The 18004-nt window shown below is 54.1% G+C and overlaps 1 protein-coding gene across 4 annotated transcripts in view; it reads left to right on the forward strand.

Moving 5' to 3' along the window:
- Positions 1–18004, forward strand: part of SDK1 (sidekick cell adhesion molecule 1) — a 973914-nt gene that overhangs the window by 870235 nt on the left and 85675 nt on the right. For all 4 annotated transcript variants that reach the window (XR_010122494.1, XR_010122492.1, XR_010122493.1 and 1 more), the window contains exons 33-35: positions 12231–12366; positions 13792–13851; positions 16546–16647. Coding sequence is in view for 1 of the 4 variants with exons in the window: in XM_063646050.1 (XP_063502120.1) it covers positions 12231–12366; positions 13792–13851; positions 16546–16647 (298 nt within the window). In the remaining 3 variants the exon portion in view is untranslated. The remainder of the gene's footprint in view (positions 1–12230; positions 12367–13791; positions 13852–16545; positions 16648–18004) is intronic.

Genomic DNA, 18004 nt, shown 5'->3' on the forward strand with positions numbered 1-18004 from the left:
GCTGGACATGGACTGCAAGCTGAGCCCTGAGCTAAGCATTTGAGAGTAGAACCAAGGAGACATCCCCTCAGACTCAAAAACGCGAGGGGGAAATGGTGTCAATTATCATCTCGGTGTAATTTCCAAAACATTAGAAGCAAGACTGCGATGCACGTAGAGAATGAACTTGACTCCCCTTATTCAGGAGGGACCAGCAGCATGGGGAGGCCAGTCTGAGACCGTTGGGGGAACTGGGTATGTCTCGGCATTTCACCGAGGATGTTGGAGCAAGGCTTCTATGTATACACAAATTGGTTATCGCCCTACAAGGCAGTAAAACTGCAACCGTTGGAGTTAGCTTTTCTAGAGAAGTCTTCTGCAACTAGACAAAATATCTACTGGATTGTACATATTTTCCTAAAGTCTGGGTCTTTATTATATTATTATTATTATTATTATTATTGGACAGAGTGTCACTCTGTCACCAGGCTGGAGTACAGTGGCACAATCTAGGCTCGCTGCAACCTCTGCCTCCCGTGTCCAAGCGATTCTCCTGCCTCAGCCTCCCAAGTAGCTGGGATTACAGGCGCATGCCCCTACACCCAACTTTTGTATTTTTAGTGGAGACGGGGTTTCACCATGTTGACCAGGCTGGTCTTGAACTCCTGACCTCAGGTGATCCACCCACCTCGGCCTCCCAAAGTGCTGGGATTACAGACGTGAGCCACTGTGCCCAGCTAAGTCTGGGTCTTTAATCTCCAGTGTGCAGTGAGTTAAACGAAGGCATATTCTTCCAGATAATCGCAGACTCCTTGTTGGGCCTGCTCAGCAATGCCCCAGTAAGGCATTGAAGGCCACGCTGCCCTCTCTTTCCCTTAGTTTCAATTTTGGGCAATGCTTACTAACAAGTACATTGATGACAAATATAACAGAGGGACAAAACTGCCCAAGGAAGGGCTGCAGGCCCCAGGGAGATCCCAGCTGAAGAGTGGGGCGGGGAGCTGCATGGAGGACTTGGCCTGGGGCCTGTGTAGCCTGGGTCCGGGGCAGGCAGATGTTGAGTTTCCCCAGGGCTGGAGCTTGGCCTGGCAGCAGACACAACAGACGGACAGGCAGGGGGCCAAGCACGAGGGCAGAGTCGAAGTTTCTGGCCCACAGGGAAGTTCCTGAGGCCAGAGTGGGGGCTCCTGTGCTGGGGAGCTGGGAACACAGTGGGGATGGGGCCAGCATGGGGTGGGTAAGGCACGAGGCCAGGTCAGCCTAGGAGTGGCTGCTGGGAGCTGGGGTCGGGAGGGCGGTCTGGTCGGCACCAGATTCTTCCTCGGAGCTGATGCTGTCCTCAAGGACAGTGGCAGGGTGCCCAAGGCAGCAGGTGGGAATGATGTTCGGGAAGTCAGGAGAAAATCAAGAGGGGAACAGTGGTCTGGACGTGGCCTTGGAGAGCGAGGGGGTGTCCTGGCCACATGCCCTCCACTGATACGGGGGAGGCAGGAAGGGATCCTGTGGAAAGGAGGGGCTGCAGGAAACAGAAGGGATGCTGGGAAACACAGCCAAGGCCACCAGCAGGTGTCCCAGACAGAGCGTCTCCCAGGGCCGCAGAAGGGCCACTCTGAAGGACAGTGGCTTTACTCTGCAGCACGGAGGCCCAGGGCCAGGCTAGAACAGGAGGTGTCAGAGATGCCTGCTGGGCCGGGAGAGAGACATGCTGAGTGAGCAGTGCCAGCCGCAGCCTTCCTGGCCATGGGCTTCAGGTGCGCAGTGCTAGAGATGCCAGAGAGGACCCTGGTGAGCAGAGCCAGGCTGGGCTGTGGGTGGGGCTGGCCAGGGGGAGCTTGGGAGGGGCTCCGCTCTCCCCGTCTTGCTGTATGATCCTATGAAATATGGCCATGTTTGATGTATGAAAGTGGCAATTTATGTGATTCAACCTCGTGTCACTTGCTACTGCCACTTACCTGAGGGATGGAGAGTGGGCGTTTAACAAGCTGGGTTCTGTGAAGAGCATGTCATCTCCTTCAAGTGTCTGTGGAGGTGTGTGGGGCTGCGTCTCGGCTGCCTTTCTCTTGCTAAGGAATACAGCTTCTCTGGGTAGGATAGGAACCTTTCCAGGCAATGAAAGAATGTCCCAGTGTCTCCTGGTGGAACTGGAAGAGCACTTCTGTGGCACTCGGCCCTGCTGAGCTTACCAGAGCATAGGGGGGCCAGAGTGGGAACCACGAAAACAGCCTGGGCCCCACCTCTGCCCCTGGGAAGCCACAGCCCCTGATCTGTCTGGGAGCCACTGGCGAAGTGATGAAGGACCCATCCGCAACTTGCCATCGGGCGACTGTGGACCTGAGAGGCCCCTCTGGCTCCAGGTTCCTCCTTTGTAAGAACAGAAGGTCACCAAGGTGAGCTCAGGTCTCATGCAACATCTCCAGTCTTTGGGGCCCGCTAGACCCCCAGACCTGAGCTTCAGCCCTGACTCCCGTGAGGGTCTCCGGTGGGAGGTCAGAGACATTCAAAATGGAAATGCAAAGTCCCAAGTGCTCGTTTCCCAGCCTGCACCAACACGGTCAACCACAAGAACATTGGGACTTTGTACCATGCTGAATCCTACCAGAAAATTCACGTTTTCTTTGTAGACGTGGCAGCAGCCTGCCAATACCTTACCTTTCCTATAAAGGCAGTGAGCATCAGGGCTGGGATGCGTCACCTCCTCCAAACAATGGTTGTGAAGGCATCACTTGCTGTCAGCCCCAGCGGATGGTGCAGGGCTCGAGCTCCCCTTGGTGCTGCTGGGCAGCTCAGGGACGTGCCTAGTGCCGCCTGGAGGAGCTGGGCTGGTGTGTGCATCAGCCGTCCCCCTCCAGAGCCCAACGGAACAAACTAATTGCAAGAAGACCAGAGCAGGAGGTGGTCAGTACAACGTCCTATAGAAATAAATGCTTGTCAACTGCCAGGCAATTGAAGTATAATTAAAATTATGAGTAATTTACTGCATCAGAACAAACAGAACAAAGAAAAAGAAACTAGGTTTAAATATAGATTTGCATTCTAAATAAAATGTTTCACCTGTAAACCTTTTGTGTGTGTGTGGTTTTTTTTTTTTTAGAAATTTCTTTAAAAATGCAAACACAGGGCCAGACGCAGTGGCTCACGCCTATAATCCCAGCACTTTCGGAGGCTGAGGTAGGTGGATCACTTGAGGTTAGGAGTTCGAGACCAGCCTTGCCAACATGGTGTAATTTAGTGTCTACTGAAAATACAAAAATTAGCTGGGCGTGGTGGTGGGCACCTGTAATCCCAGCTACCAGGAGGCTTAGGCAGGAGAATCACTTGAACCCAGGAGACGGAGGTTGCAGTGAGCTGAGATCATGCCATTGCACTCCAGCCTGGGCAACAAGAGCAAAACCTCATCTCAAAAAAAAAAAAGCAAACGGGGGCTGTAATTTCAAGGCTTATAGACCTGTTTAAATGCCTCCCATAGTAGTCTGTCAGGCTTGATTTTTCTTAGTAGGACAGTCAATCCTTGCTTTTCATGGGGTCCAGTTCTGTTTGAAAGCTAAGGATTAGAACTCCCTCTGTCTCCCAGGCTGGACTGCAGTGGTGCGATCTCGGCTCACTGCAACCTCTGCCTCCCGGGTTCAAGTGATTGTCCTGCCTCAGCCTTCCAAGTAGCTGGGATTACAGGCCTGCACTACCACGCCCAGCTAATTTTTATATTTTCAGTAGAGATAGGATTTCACTGTGTTGGCCAGGCCAGTCTCAAACCACTAACCTCAGGTGATCCACCTGCCTTGGCCTCCCAAAGCGCTGGGATTACAGGCGTGAGCCACCACACCCAGCCTTGTGTTTTCTTTTAAAGACAGGGTCTTTCCCTGTCACCCAGGTTGGAGTGCAGTGGTGCAATCATAGCTCACTGCAGCCTCCAACTCCTGGGCTCAAGTGATCCTCCCACCTCAGCCTCCCCAGTGGCTGGGACTACAGATGTGCACCACCACACCTGGATACATCTTTTAAAAACTTCATAAAGATGGAGTCTCACTGTATTTTCAGGCTGGTCTTAAATGCCTGGACTCAAGCGATCCTCTTTCCTTGGCCTCCCAATGTGCTGGGATTACAGGTATGAGCCACTGTGCCCAGCCTGTAAGTGGGTTTTGAGACTGTTTTCTAGCAAAGAAAAAAATCCTAAGCGATTGATCACACCATGCGGGAGGCTCTCAGTGTAACAGGCACCTTCCCAGAGGAGGGTTACATCTGCCTGGGCAAAGGCGGGGAGGCACCCCGCCACTTCAGAACACATCTTGGGGTTGTTTCTTTTTCTCTTCACTTGTGCCATCACCCGCAGATGACCAGCTCCTTTATGGGGTGCTGAGTTCCAGAGGGGACCGGGGCAGGCTGCAGAATGTGAAGAGCTTTCATTAAGCACAGTGTGCTCTTTAAGGCATTGCTAGGAAGACAGCAGAAGGAACAAAACTAACTCTGGCCGGAGGGGCACCTGAATGCACTTGGCAGGACGGCCAGGCCCCTGCAGTGAAAGACTGGAGAAGCGCATGGCCCCCGGCACAGCCTGAGGAAGGGCTCACGGGTGACATCGCTGGTGTTTGATGTTGTGTCTCACGGGGATAGCGTGTTGAGCCTCCTGTGCTCTCGGAACCATCAGGACCGAACTCCAGAGAGAATCCCTGTCTACTCTCCACGAAGCAGAAGGCACAGGATGGAAAGTGAAAGCTCAGATGGTTTCACTGAGCTTCTGGCCCAGGGACCACGGTAGCCAGATCAGATTTGGATTTGGGCACCTGCTCTGCCTGAACTCGCAGGAGACAGTGGCACGTGGTTGAGCCTCCCTCAGCCCAGCTCCCTGTCTCTAGAACTGGGAGAGTTAGGCCCTGCCCCGCTGCTCCCCCACCTCAGCAGAGAGAGTTGGGTGGGAGGTTCCACAGAGGCCAGCAACGGCAGGGGGCCTGGGGTCACCATGCAGACAGCTGGAAGGAGGGAGACTTTCCGTGCAGGTCCTGCCTCCTCCCACCCCCAGGCCTTCCCTCCACTCAACTCTGTGGCCTCCAAGATGCCCACCCTCCCTGGTCTTCCCCAGAGCATTGACTTCTTCCTGCCTCCCCTACCTGGTGATAAAACCCAGGCACACTCCTACCAGGTCATTTGCATTTAAACAGGCGCTTTTGCTCTGGCATGCCTGTAATCCGAGCACTTTGGTAGGCTGAGGCGGGCAGATCACGAGGTCAACAGATCGAGACCATCCTGGCCAACATGGTAAAACCCCGTCTCTACTAAAAATACAAAAGTTAGCCGGGCGTGGTGGCGCACACCTGTAGTCCCAGCTACTCAGGCTGAGGCAGGAGAATCGCTTGAACCCGGGAGGCTGCAGTGAGCAGCCCAGGAGGTTGCAGTGAGCCAAGATCACACCACTGCACTCCAGCCTGGCGACGGAGCAAGACTCCATCTTGAAAAAAACAAAAACAAACAGCAGCAACAACAACAAAAAAAAAAACAGGCTTTTGAAAAATGAAGAATCTCCAGGAGGCTGCTGGCGAATTTCTGAGGCGTGGCAGGCAGAGGCAAGGTGTTTTGAGGCGGGGCTCCCAGTTCCCTTCAAGCTTCTCTCCACACAGATGGCCAAGCCAGGGTGCAGTGACGCACAGATGAGGTGATCTTGAACTCCGGCAAGTCCCACTCCACCCCAGGGCTCTGACTGAGCATCCGCCATGGCTGAGGCCTGGCCCGGGTGCTGTGGGCATTTAAACATGAACAAGACCCGAACATGGCCTGCCCCTGGGCATATGCAGAGTCAGAGACATGCGAAGGGCTGAGGACACGGGTCTGTGGTGCAAAGCAAACCTTTTGTTTAAAGTCATATAGTACTCTGGAGACCATCTGGCCAGACTTCTGCCTGTCGTGGGCACAGGGTTGAGCCTGGGAGTTTGAGCAGCCAGCCCAAGCTTATACTGCAAGGTGGCTGCAAGGCCAGGACCCGAATCTGGAGCCTGACCTTGACCTTGTGGGTTCCATGGAGCCGCCCTACTGATGCCTCCAAGCACCTCCGGAGTTGGAGAGCCTCTTTCACGGATTACAGACAGGTTAATCCCAAAGTCCAGGAATGGAAACTGTGGTTGAACCCAGTTCAGAACCCCATGCAGGCAGGCCTGGGCATCTCTGTGAAGCCACCGGACCCTTTGTAAGTGAGGCTCCCACTGGGAAGATGGCACCTGCTAGCAGAGTGGCCTCTGCCAGCTGCTGCCTTCAAGGAAGCCACCATCTGGGGGTACGGCCGCCCGTACCCCCTCCCCAGGCCTGGAAGACTCCTGCCGGGAGGGGATGCATTTTGACTCTTCAGGGATTTCTGGTGCAAACAGCATCAGTTAGCCCATTGGCCAAAGGTGGCCCCAGCCCGGTGGCTGATGGACATTGTGTCTGTTGGGCAAGGGGGATTGGCCACTTCTTATACCTCTAAATCATCTCATTCGCCTTGGCTAGAAATATCTGTGAGTCCAAGATCAGTAACCTTCAGCCCCTTCCCCTCCATCTTCCAGCCCCAGAGGCTGGGAAACCACACTTGGTCCCCAGGGAGAACATTTTTGTTTTCCCAACCTCCTAACTTCCTGCTTAGTTGATAGTTTTGGTGAATTGAATCCAGCCCTCCCCACCCCACCCGAGCTTCCCTCCTCCCCCAAAAGTAAATTGCACTCTCTGTAATCCTGTCTCGTCTCTGCATCTGCAGAGCTGGCTGGAGGCCTCTGCAGCCTTCCTTCTGAGGTACTAGTGCCTGGAACTGCCGCGGGTCTAATCTGGGGCAAGAGGGAGGCTTTGAAGGTGACCTCAGGGCGAGGTTGCTTGGCTGTTACTTACAGAGCCCCGGCTGTAAGCTTTTGATCTGTCTGCTCGCCTCTTCGTCCTGCTGATAGTCAGTCCAGAGCCCAGAAATGGAAGCTGAGGTCTCTCATCTTCACTGCCCAGACTCCAGCCACTCCCACCCCACCACCAGTGTGAACAGCAAGGACAGGACTCCCAGCAGGACCACCTGGGACCATCTGGGCGGACCAGGAGCCTTGGGCAAAAAAAGCAGGCTCTCTGGTTGCACAGCCGTGTGCTGGGTGAAAGCCTTTAGCGGGGACGTGTTGCTCTGTGGTTGTCAGGGGCCCAGGAGAGGAAAGTCAGTAGCCCCCAGGGTCTTGGAAGTCACTGCCATCTCTCATTCAGCAAAGGGCTCCTGTGTGTGCATTTTTGCAAGACTGGTTGTTACCAGGAGTAGCAGTAACCCAGGAACCCACCAAGCCCATCCATGGCTCCAGTGGATTGGAGGAAGCTCCGTTCTGGCCAGTCTCCTTCTGGGGAGCCCATCCAAGTGGGGAATGACCCGGCACCTGGGCTAGTCCTGGCTCAGGTGCTGGGAACTGTACCTGTAGCCTGGCTGATGCTCCTAGACCCACCCAGACCTGCCCCTGCCCTTCACGCCCCTCGCTCCTGTCTAGTGGGGCTACACCAGGCACTGTGCCCGCCTCGCAGAGGGCCAGCCCTTCTCCCCTCATCAAAAGCCGCCTCCTCCAAGGACAGCTCAAACGACATTCCCTGCAGTTATCCTCCAGTTCTTCCTGGCAGTGAGCTTGCCCTCTCTGAGGCTTCAGAGCCGCCTTCCTCACTCACTCCCTGGCACCTGGTGCACGATAGCTCAGGAGATCTCCTCGATGCAATGAGACGGCAAGGCTGGAATACACTCTCCGAGGGGTGGAGCTCAGTGTTTGCATGCATTCCCCCAGTAAGATGCCCTGAGCTCTTGGTGAGTCAGTGTGAGGAGACAGGTGCAGCTTTTCAAGGAGCCAGAGCACCAGGCCTTCCTGGTGGCTCTGGCACTGCCCTCCCTCCCTGCGGAAGGGCCCCTGAGCACAGAGCTCTCCTGCTTCCCTTAGAGCCACCTCTTTGCAGTGGCCCAAGTCACACAGGACAGATGCGCTGTACTCTTTAGGGTCGACATAGTCAGCAGAATGACCATGGAGAGCAAACGGCCATGGAGAACACTTCCTTGGGGCTCAGTGCAGAAACCACTGTCTCGTCTCTGAAATCCGGATGGCCTGTTGAGAATCGTCTCTCTTCAGTCTCACATACCAACTTTTCCATCCATTGTATTTCTTCTAAGAAGGAGGTTAAGTAAACCTTCTATTTCAGTGTGGCTAACAGTTGTATTTGAAGAAGGATGCCTTACAGAATAAGGGTTTTAATTTCAGTCTCGGCTGTGGCCCGTGAGATAACCAAGGCTAGAGTTTGAAAGAGGAAACGGCAGGATCACTTAAGCCCAGGAGTTCGAGACTAGCCTGGGCAACATGGTGAGACCTCATCTCTACAGAAAATTTAAAAATTACCCGGGTGTGGTAGTGCAGGCCTGTGGTCCCAGCTACTTGGGAGGCTGAGGCAGGAGGATAGCTTGAGCCCAGGAGGTCGAGGCTGCAGTGAGCTCTGATCGCACCCCTGAACTCCAGCCTGGGCGACAGGGTGAGATCCTGTCTCAAAAATAAAGAAAGAACAGACTACCCAGAACCCCCTTGTGTGGTGATGTGAGTGGATGTGCAAGTGTGTGTGTGTTATGCACACACAGGATTTCCGCCACGCCCCCACATCTCTGGTGGTGCTTTCACACGACCCTGTCTGGAACCAGTTTGCAGTTGCATGTAATACTGACTGGTGCCCACTCCTAGCACAAGGGACCAATTTTTAAAGAGTGGGAGTAAAACAACTGAAAACCTAAAAGCTGCTCTGAACGTGATTCTGTAGACTCCACAGGGAGGAAACCGAACACGAACCCCGTCAGCACCCCCAGTTTTTAGGAGACTGTCTGACATGCCCAGCCCTAAGGGACGGGGTGCAGAGCAGGAGTGGGTGCCCAGGATGGGGGAGCTGGAGAAGGAGCAAATGAGCAGCCCAGGACACCTGTGAGTGACTGTTGCCGGCGTCCCAAACACTGCTTTGTCGTCAAAATCACAGAAAAGGAAAAGATCATTTAATAAAATCAGCAGACACTGTAGCCTTCCCTGCCTGCTCCCCCATCCAGCCTCTGGACTGTGCCTCCAATTCTCACTCCTTCCTTTTCTGCCAGCTCTCAGCTTCCCAAACTCATAGCTCCCTGGTCAGGTTTGGATTTTATTTTGTTTTCCTGGCAAGTTGAGCAATGCTGGGAACCCCTTGAGCTGGTGAAGGGCTCCCTGCTGGAGAAAGTGGTCAGTGGCCACAGGGTGTGGACGGATGGGGTGGCCACGTTCCCCAGGGACCCTGCCGTGCCTTGCTGATCGTCTGCCGCCGCCTCGGGTACACTGCACCCTGGAGAGACCCTCATCTGTGCTGGCTCACTTTCTGCTCTATTTCTCTAGCTCTATTACTGGAGGCGCTTTGAAAAGCGTTTCCATCTGTAGGTTGTCCCGATGGAAGGCAAGCAGTGCCGGGGAGGGGGCGGGTATCCAGAGAAAACCTGGGATGCCCAGTTACATCTGAATTCCAGAACAATCACGTTCAGATTCTGATTTAGCTGGGTGTCTTGGTTTTTTATAGCTTAAAAAAAAGCAAAGAAACAAGAGAGCCTCATTTGACATTGAAGTCTCGGGCTTCGGTTAGGCAGTTCTGGCCTGGTGTCTGAGCACACCCCGGCCCCATAAAGGCGGCCAGCCGGGGCCAGAGCAGAGAGGCTGGAGCAGAGCCAGCACCAAGGTCCCCTCAGCTGCTGGTGGTGGCCAATGAAGGGTAAAGAGAGAAAAGGAAAAGCCAGCAGAAAAAAAGTCCCTCCCAGATAATAGCCCAACTCCACCGTCCATTTGAGAATTTGGAGCCAAATGCCGGGCAGTGCTATTTCCCCATCTCTGATCTGTGGTGGGCAGCGGGAGTCCTCGGACCTGGGGCTGCAGCCTGCAGAATGGATACGTGACCCTTGTAACTTTCTGCAAAATTGAAGAGGACTGTGGGGCATTGACAAGCACACCGTGGGGGGAACACAGGGGACTCAGACGCGCCCCCACCCCTGGACGACAGCTGTCTCAGCCCCTGGGTTTGCACATTGGGGTCCAACACCCCTGGGCCAGGAGTGGAGCTGTGTCCAGGCTGGAGTAGTGTCTAAGGGTGAGGGTTCGCAGGGCCCCTCAGACATGGATCGCAAAGATGCAGCAAGTCCACTCAGTTGTTCCTGTTATGCTTTTCTGCATCTGACAGGGGGATTATATCCTGTCATGCTGTTGCTGAATTGGGAGCATCACAGGGGAGTCAGAAAGTCCACAGAGAGGGACAGCTCCCGGCAGCCCCGCATGGCAGTGGCCTGGGGGCTGCTTGAGCTAACGTGGTAGCAGGCCTCATTTTGGAAAACCTCCTGAGTCTGCCAGGTACACACCGTGCCCCTCTGGTGTGTGCGTGTCGCATGTTGCACGCATGAGTGTTGCACGCGTGAGTGTTGTTCCTCGTTGCTACCACAGTGCAAGCCCCATCACTATCTGAGCCATTCTGTCGGAGAGCCTGGGGAGCAAAGAACACCGCTTCCTCCACGTTTGGGTTTTGCCTCGTGAGTAGCAAGAGTCCAAAGAGAAAGCGATTTCTCTAAACATCCAACCCCTTTTGGTGCCTGGGTTCAGACAGTGAGGACCAGAGTTTGGATTGCAAGGATGTGTTATTACAAGTTACTGCATGTTAGGTGGTTGGAAAGGGCAGAACCTTATTCTCTCACAGCTCTGGGGGCCAAAAGTCCAAACTCAAGGTGTCAGCAGGGTCCTGCTCCCTCTGAAGGCTCCAGGGAGGATCCTTCCTGCCTCTTCCAGCTTCCTGTGGCCGATGACAACTCTTGGCGTTTTTTACTCACAGATGCATTACTCTAGTCTCTGTCCCCATCTTCATCGGGTGTTCCCCCTGTGTGTCCTGTGTCCAAACTTCCCTCTTCTCATAATTTCCCTCCACTCATCAAATTAGGACCCTCCCCTAATCCAGTACAACCTTGTCATAACCAATTTTGCACATGCAAAGACCCTATTTCCAAATAAGGTCAGGTTCACAGGTGACAGGGCTTAGACTTGAGCGTGTCTTTTGGGGACACAGTTCAACCCACAGCAAAGGGGCTCTTGTGTGGCAAAGCTGTGGCTCTGCCCGGGGAGCAGGATGGTGTTGCGGTGCAGGTGCCTCACAGTGAGCCCGACACCGGAAGTTCCGTGCACATCTGTCCCGGACGAGGCTTCATGGCCTCATCTTCAGCCATCTTCTGGTCACAGCTTAGAAGGTTCTTGTTCCTTATCCCTCATCTGAGTATCCCAAGAAGAGAGACTGGATGCTTGGAGGCTCAGCACCCAGATGAGTGCAAAAGTTACTGAGGCTTTCCAGGGCATCCACCTGGAGTGGGAGGACCCTTCTCAGTCTCAGATTTGTCTCCTACATGGAAACATCTTCCCCAAATTTACTTATAAACAGAAACCGACTGAAGAAAGAGGCAAGCCTTGTGCTGGGTCTCGAGTGGTGAACAGCCACATCCTAAAGTGGACAGCAGATCTTGGGGTCTCAATCCTGTGTTTAGATTCCAGCAAGACCTGAACCTCCACTTCCTTATCTGCCTATGCTCCCTATTCCATGGGAGTCTAATGTGTGTCTAATGAGCGCCTGGCCATGGCTTGGTAAGAACTGCAGGGTGAGAGCTGGATGGCAAGGGTGTATTGGTTGCCTGGGGCAGCTGAAACAGATCACCGGACCGCAAGATGATAGGCCAGGCCAGGCATCATGCGAGGGGCCACGGGGATTCCAGTCTGAGGCCTGAGTCAGGCATGGTGGGGTGGCCTGGCATGGGGAGGCATCAGTGAGGGGTACAGTACGGCAGCCACAGCCTGGGTGGCCAGGGGAGTGAGGGAGGGTGGGGTCAGCTGGTGGGTGCTTCAGAGCAGGCCGCCTCTCCAGATTCCACCCTGCTCTGGGCTCACCACACAGCCCGCAGCCTCCTCGCCGTCTGCGTCTGTCCCCAGCCTCCTGCTGCAGCCTGGGGGCTCATTTGAGGATTTGAGCTGGACAGGGGACAAAATGCTCATGTCCCCACACACATGCACATGAAAACTGGGGTTCTGAGAGTGGCTCCACAGCTCGGTGCTGTGCCCTGGGAGCTGCCTGGGTTCCTCTTGACGAATCTGACACCTGTTGCTGGAACCCGTGACTTCCTTCTGTACAGCTGGCTAGTTAAACGGGTGGAGGTGAGCCCTGCTGCAGGCCAGCTGGGTTGACTCTCGTGGTGTGGCTGAGTCGGTGTCATGTCTTTGCAGCCTCCAAGGGACGAAAGCCTGAACGGCCTTCTTCAGGGATACAGGATCTACTACAGGGAGCTGGAGTATGAAGCCGGGTCAGGCACCGAGGCCAAGACGCTCAAAAGCCCTATAGCTTTACGTGCTGAGCTCACAGGTGAGACTGTCCCCTCTGTCCTGGCACAGGGAGGGAGGTTCCCAGGGGACCCTCGGCATCTGCTCAGTGCACATCATGGTGGGAAATGCTGCGGAAGAGGCTGAGAGAAGAAGCAGCACTGCCCTCAGGAACAGGGAGCAGGCGGGTTTACCCACCAGGGGCACACAGAGTGCAGGTGTGCGGTAGGCGGGTGCAGCTGCGGAGGCTGGCCTCGTCTGCCACAGACTGTGTTAAGGGGAGAGCAGTTGCCAGGCCTCCAGGGACTGCACGCTCCCGGCATCAGTGGGGAAGGGCTTTGGGGCCTGAGGTGGAGGCAGGGGGCCAGTGGGAACCTGTTGCAAAACCCAAGTCCAGGGACAGGCCCCACCTGTCTGTATCAGGCACAGCCTCAACATGGAGCCCATGGTGCCCACCCCCGGGCTGATCTTGGCTCTGCCTGCACTGCGCCATGATCATTGCTCTGACAAGGGCCTAGCTGCCTTCAAGGCAGCTTCTAGAACCCTGGGGAGGGACGGCTGCCCTGCCCGCTCCCACCCCTCCTCTGTTGGACGGAGGTTAGAGGGGGTTCATTTCCTGGCACCCACCAAACGGTGTCACAAAAATACTCTTTGCCCCTTGACATCCTCATGCCAGGGACAGAGTGAAGAAGCAACTCCAGAACACACCGTGTGGACGGTGCCATCCTGCTTTCTGCCATCCTTGTGGCATTAGGGCTGCCTGGCTCACTCGCCAACGCCAGCCGTGGGGCCTTCCACATACCCGGTTCCCTCCATGAGGCCGCACGTGCAGATGATGGCAGCTCCTATGCTCACACAGCTTGACCCCAATACGGTGCCAGGCGTGATGTTGATGAATGTTGAAGGCAGGAAATTGCAGCACTGGTGTCTGCACTGTTGGCACACCCCGAAGGTGGCCCTTGCTGACCACCAGACAGTTAGCATCTCCCTGGGATTTGTCACAAAATCAAAACAGCACAGTAGAAGGGCCCCAGGATGCAGCTGGGCTTATGCACCTGGTTGCGCAGCTATCCCTGTGGTGGTCTGCTTGGCTCCTCCAGCTGGGGCTCGCTGCGTGAGCATGAGTCAGCTGCACCTGCCCCGGGGTGACCGGGAGAAAAGGTGTCCTGCCACTCAGTGCTAAGTTGTGCCAAAAACTAATGTGTTTCACTGAATCAGAGTGGTGAGTGCACCCCACCTGTCTGGGACTGGGGTGCCTTGTTGTTTACGAGGAGGTGCGGCAGCCCCTCCACCTGTAGCTGGTGGAAAGCTTGGGTGGCAGCGGGGTCTTTATTGCCCTGGGAGGTGCAGCATGGGAAGCGGCTGGCATCCCAGTAAGGCGCCTGTCTCCCTTGTTCCTGCCGCACATCACCTGCGATGGCTGTGTCCCTGCGTGCTAACCACCTTTCTGCTTTGCTTACCCCAATAGCCCAAAGCAGCTTCAAGACGGTGAACAGCAGCTCCACATCGACGATGTGTGAACTAACACGTAAGTGCGCTCTCAGCGGGAGGCCCATGCCGCGAGGCGCACTCTGTGCCCAGAGCCAGCTGGCCTCTCAGTGCAAGGGAAAACCAGCCTGGATTAATGGCTCCAGTTTCTGGAATCGCCTCTCAAATGCTGCGTCTCCACATACCAAACCACCAGGGAGATAGGAAAGGAAGCTCCAGAAACAGAGGCTGGGGAAATTTACTAATATCTGGTCTTCAAGTTTGAGACAGAGAGGAAAGCAAGATAGAACAAGATGTCTCCAACTACCTTCTTCCTTTTTTTTTTTTTAAAAAAAAGAACAATAAAAAACCAAAACCCTTTTTTCTTTTCTTTTCTTTTCCTTTCTTTTTTTTTTTTTTTTTTTTTTTTTTAGAGACAGAGTCTCACTCTGTTGCCCACGCTGGAGTGCAGTGGCATGATCACAGCTCACTGCAGCCTTGAACTCCTGACTCAAGTGATCCTCTTGTCTCAGCCCCCCAAGTAGCTGGGACTGACTACAGGCTTGTGCCACCATGCCTGGCTAATTGTTTCTTGTTGTTGTTATTCTTATTGTTTAAGAGACAGGGTCTTGCTGTGTTGTACAGGCTGGTCTTGAATGCCTGGACTCAAGCAATCCTCTTGTCTCAGCCTCCCAAGATGCTAGGGATATAGGCATGAGCCACTGCACCCAGCCTCTTTCTTTTTTTATTGTGGTAAAATACATAAAACAGAAAATGGACTTTCTTAACTATTTTTAAGTGTACAGTTCGGTGGTATTAAGCACATTCACGCCATTATGCAGCCGTCACCATCATTCTCCAGAACTTTCTCATCTTCCCAAACTGAAACTCTGTCCCCCTTAAATATTAACTCCTTATACCCCCTCCCCGCCGGCACCCACATTCAACTTTCTGTCTCGATGGATTTGATGACTTTGGGGACCTCATAGAAGGGGAATCATGTAGTATTTGTCTTTTTGTGGCTGGCTTGTTTCATGAGCTTAACGTCTTCAAGGTCCAAGCATGTTAGAGCAGGCATCAGAATCTCAGTGAAGACTGAATAATACCCATCGAATGAAAGACCACGTTTTGTTTCTCCGCTCAGCCTCCCTTCGCCCTTTAAACAAACCACGTTGTTTCTCCTTTGATTCCTAGCTGGGGAGGAGTTTCAAAATCCAACTCAGGGGCTAGACGTGGAGCCATAATGTGATTGACTTCAACACAGGGAATTCGGCTGGTTTGGGAAGTGGACCAGGCAGGAGGGAGGGGCTGGCCCTCCCCGAGCCTCTGCTGTATTCAGGCATTCTGTAGGGGTGGGAGTGATTTGCAGGGCAGCACAGCTCCAGCGTGCTGAGATACTGACTCCACAGCATGGGCGGACCCTGTAAGCATCTCTTTGTAGGCAACCCTCCAAGAACGGGGGCCTGAGTCACGGAAGCTCTGCTGGGCTGGTAGCTGGCAGGAGGCACAATTTGCAGGCCCAAGCGCACCACCATCCACACCAGCACACAGGTGCCAGGCACACACGCGGGGCCTCGGAAAAGCCAAGCCACCCACAGAGCAGTGTTAACCAGTGCGAGAACCTTCCAGAATGTTTTGGCTTAAAGGTCAATTATTCTCACCCTGTCACTTAGTTCAGAGCTGGCACTTGGCCCCCTGCCCTGAGGAGTTCTCTGTGTGCAGCAACCCACGCCCGTTCTTTCCCAGGACATGGCCGCTAAGGTCTCAGAGGCCTTGGTTACCAACATCTTTCTACATTCTACTTTCAATGCCATAGTCTTACTCTATCTGTTCATAATTTCAAGGAGAGATTCTGAACCAAAAGGCAGGCCCAGGTTATGTTATGTATTCTAAATCAGGGGTCTCCAACCACTTTGACACCAGGGGTGGGTTTTGTGGGAGACAATTTTTCCATAGACCAGGTGGTGGGGGATGGTTTTGGGAGGATTCAAGCGTGTCCCATTTATTGTGTACTTTATTTCTATTATTAGTACATTGTAATATAGAATAGAACGAAATAATTCTACAACTCACCATCATGTAGAATCAGTGGGAGTCCTGAGCTTGTTTTCCTGCAACTGGACAGTCCCATCTCGGGGGGAGGGGAGATAGCGACAGATCATCAGGCATTAGATTCTCATAAGAGTGCAAACCCTATTGGGAACCACACGTGCAAGAGAGCCAGGTTGTGCAAGGCATAAGGAGCACACAGCCTAGGTCCCTCACACGCTCAGTTCCCAATAGGGTTCGTGCTTCTGTGAGAATCTAAGCTGATCTGACAGGAGGCGTAACTCAGGCAGTAATGCGAGGGATGGAGAGCAGCTGTCAATACCGTTGAAGCTTTGCTCGCTCACCCGCCACTCACCTCCTGCTTTGCAACCTGGTTCTTAACAGGTCATGGCTAGTGGCCCAGGGGTTGGGGACCCCTGTTCTAAATCCTTTACTTTAGAGGAGGGAGCTCCGTGCTGCCTTTTACCCGAACACAGGATAGGATGGGTACGTCTTTTGCTTAATGGTGGTGGGTGCTTAATTAATAGGGAGGAGAGAAGGAGGGTGCCTTGGTCACAGAGGATGCAAGTATTTCACAGATTTCTAACAATCCCCCCTCCTCTCCTTGGAGGGTGCTGCTTGCTTCATTGTGGTTCATAGGGGGAACTTTGGAGAAACAGAAGGTGGTTCTGGTGGAAGCTGATCCGTGTGTCCTTCAACCCTGCAGATTTAAAGAAGTACCGGCGCTATGAAGTAATAATGACTGCCTATAACATCATCGGCGAGAGCCCAGCCAGTGCACCCGTGGAGGTCTTTGTCGGCGAGGCTGGTAAGCTCTGTGCACCCCCAACCCCACTGCCAGAGAGGGCCACAGCGGTGGGGACAGCCAGGTGCACTGTGGCCAAGCCCCTCACGTGTCCAGCAGCGTTCTCCCTCCTTGAACACACTGCTGCCGGGGCCGAGGTCTCCACGCCATTGGTGGGAAAAGATGGGCTCAGCTGAGAGCTGGAATTTCCTGACAGCTTCAGTGAAAGGTCAAGTCTTGCTTTTGAGACCTAAAGGGTTTGTTGGATACCTGGGGCCATCATATTTACTGTGGCTTTGCTCTACGAAAGCGGTATTAACTCAGTGGTGATGTAGGTGTGTGGGAAATGGAACCTCGTTATCTGGAAGGGCAGATGTTTGTATCTGCATCGGTCCTTCAGTGGGCTTCGGCAGTGGCCTGGTGACAGCCCATTCTCTAGGTCTGGGAAAGCCACATGGGCCATTGTCTCCACCCCTTTTAGATAAGATGTGTCTCTTGGGTCTGATTCAAGGGACCTTGCCTTCTGTGGGGCTCACAGTGGGAAGCAGTGTCTGTTTTTAGATCAGATCCTGTCTCTATCCCTCTCCGGGCCCAGCGTGCCTCAGGTAATGAGAGCAATGCCCTCCCTTCGGCCAAGGAGACCACAGAACCTCACCTTCCTCGCTGGCTGGTGACTTTAAAGAGTTCCCTGACTTCACATAGAGCCTGGTGTTTCTGCTCTGTTCCGCTGGTGCAGATTTAGAAGGGTGTTGCTTCAGGCCTGGAATAATTAGAGTGGCCCTGAGGACAGAGGCTCGGCCTAGCAGGAGCAGCTGCACAGTGGGGAGGGCGAGGTGGGGGGCGGGGGCGGCTCGGACTGCGGGGGCCAGAGGAGGGAAACACAGCAGGTGACCTTTTGCAATGGGGAAGGGTTATTCTTATGAAACAATCAGTAGCACCAAGGGTCAAGCCCAGTGGATTTTTTCCGGAATAGTCAAGCAGTATTTGCATACAAATAAGGATGCGTGGAGAGAGGCATCAAGAGCATACGGTATTTCTGCCTCCCTTTGCACGAAAATGTGTTTAAAGGGGTCACTCAGAGCCACCAAGGTGCGGCTCGGCTTTCCCTCAGGGATGGACCTGGCTGTAGAGGAGCCCATTGAGGGCCATGGTGGGGCCGCCGAGGGTGCTGTCAGGGAGGGGTGTCAGGGTGTCAGTAAAGGGTGGGTGCCCCTGCGGATGGTGGCCACGGCAGATTCTGTGCTCTCCAGTTGTATTCAGGTGACTGGGCCCCAGCTGGCCTCCATGGCTGGGGGTGGGTCAGCCTGTGGCACGGCGGGAGCACAGGGCAGGAGGGCTGGGAACCGCAGTGTCTGAACTGCAAGCAGCAGGTGTGGGTGTT

Source organism: Symphalangus syndactylus, chromosome 9 (genome assembly GCF_028878055.3).
Source record: "Symphalangus syndactylus isolate Jambi chromosome 9, NHGRI_mSymSyn1-v2.1_pri, whole genome shotgun sequence".
NCBI lineage: Eukaryota > Metazoa > Chordata > Mammalia > Primates > Hylobatidae > Symphalangus > Symphalangus syndactylus.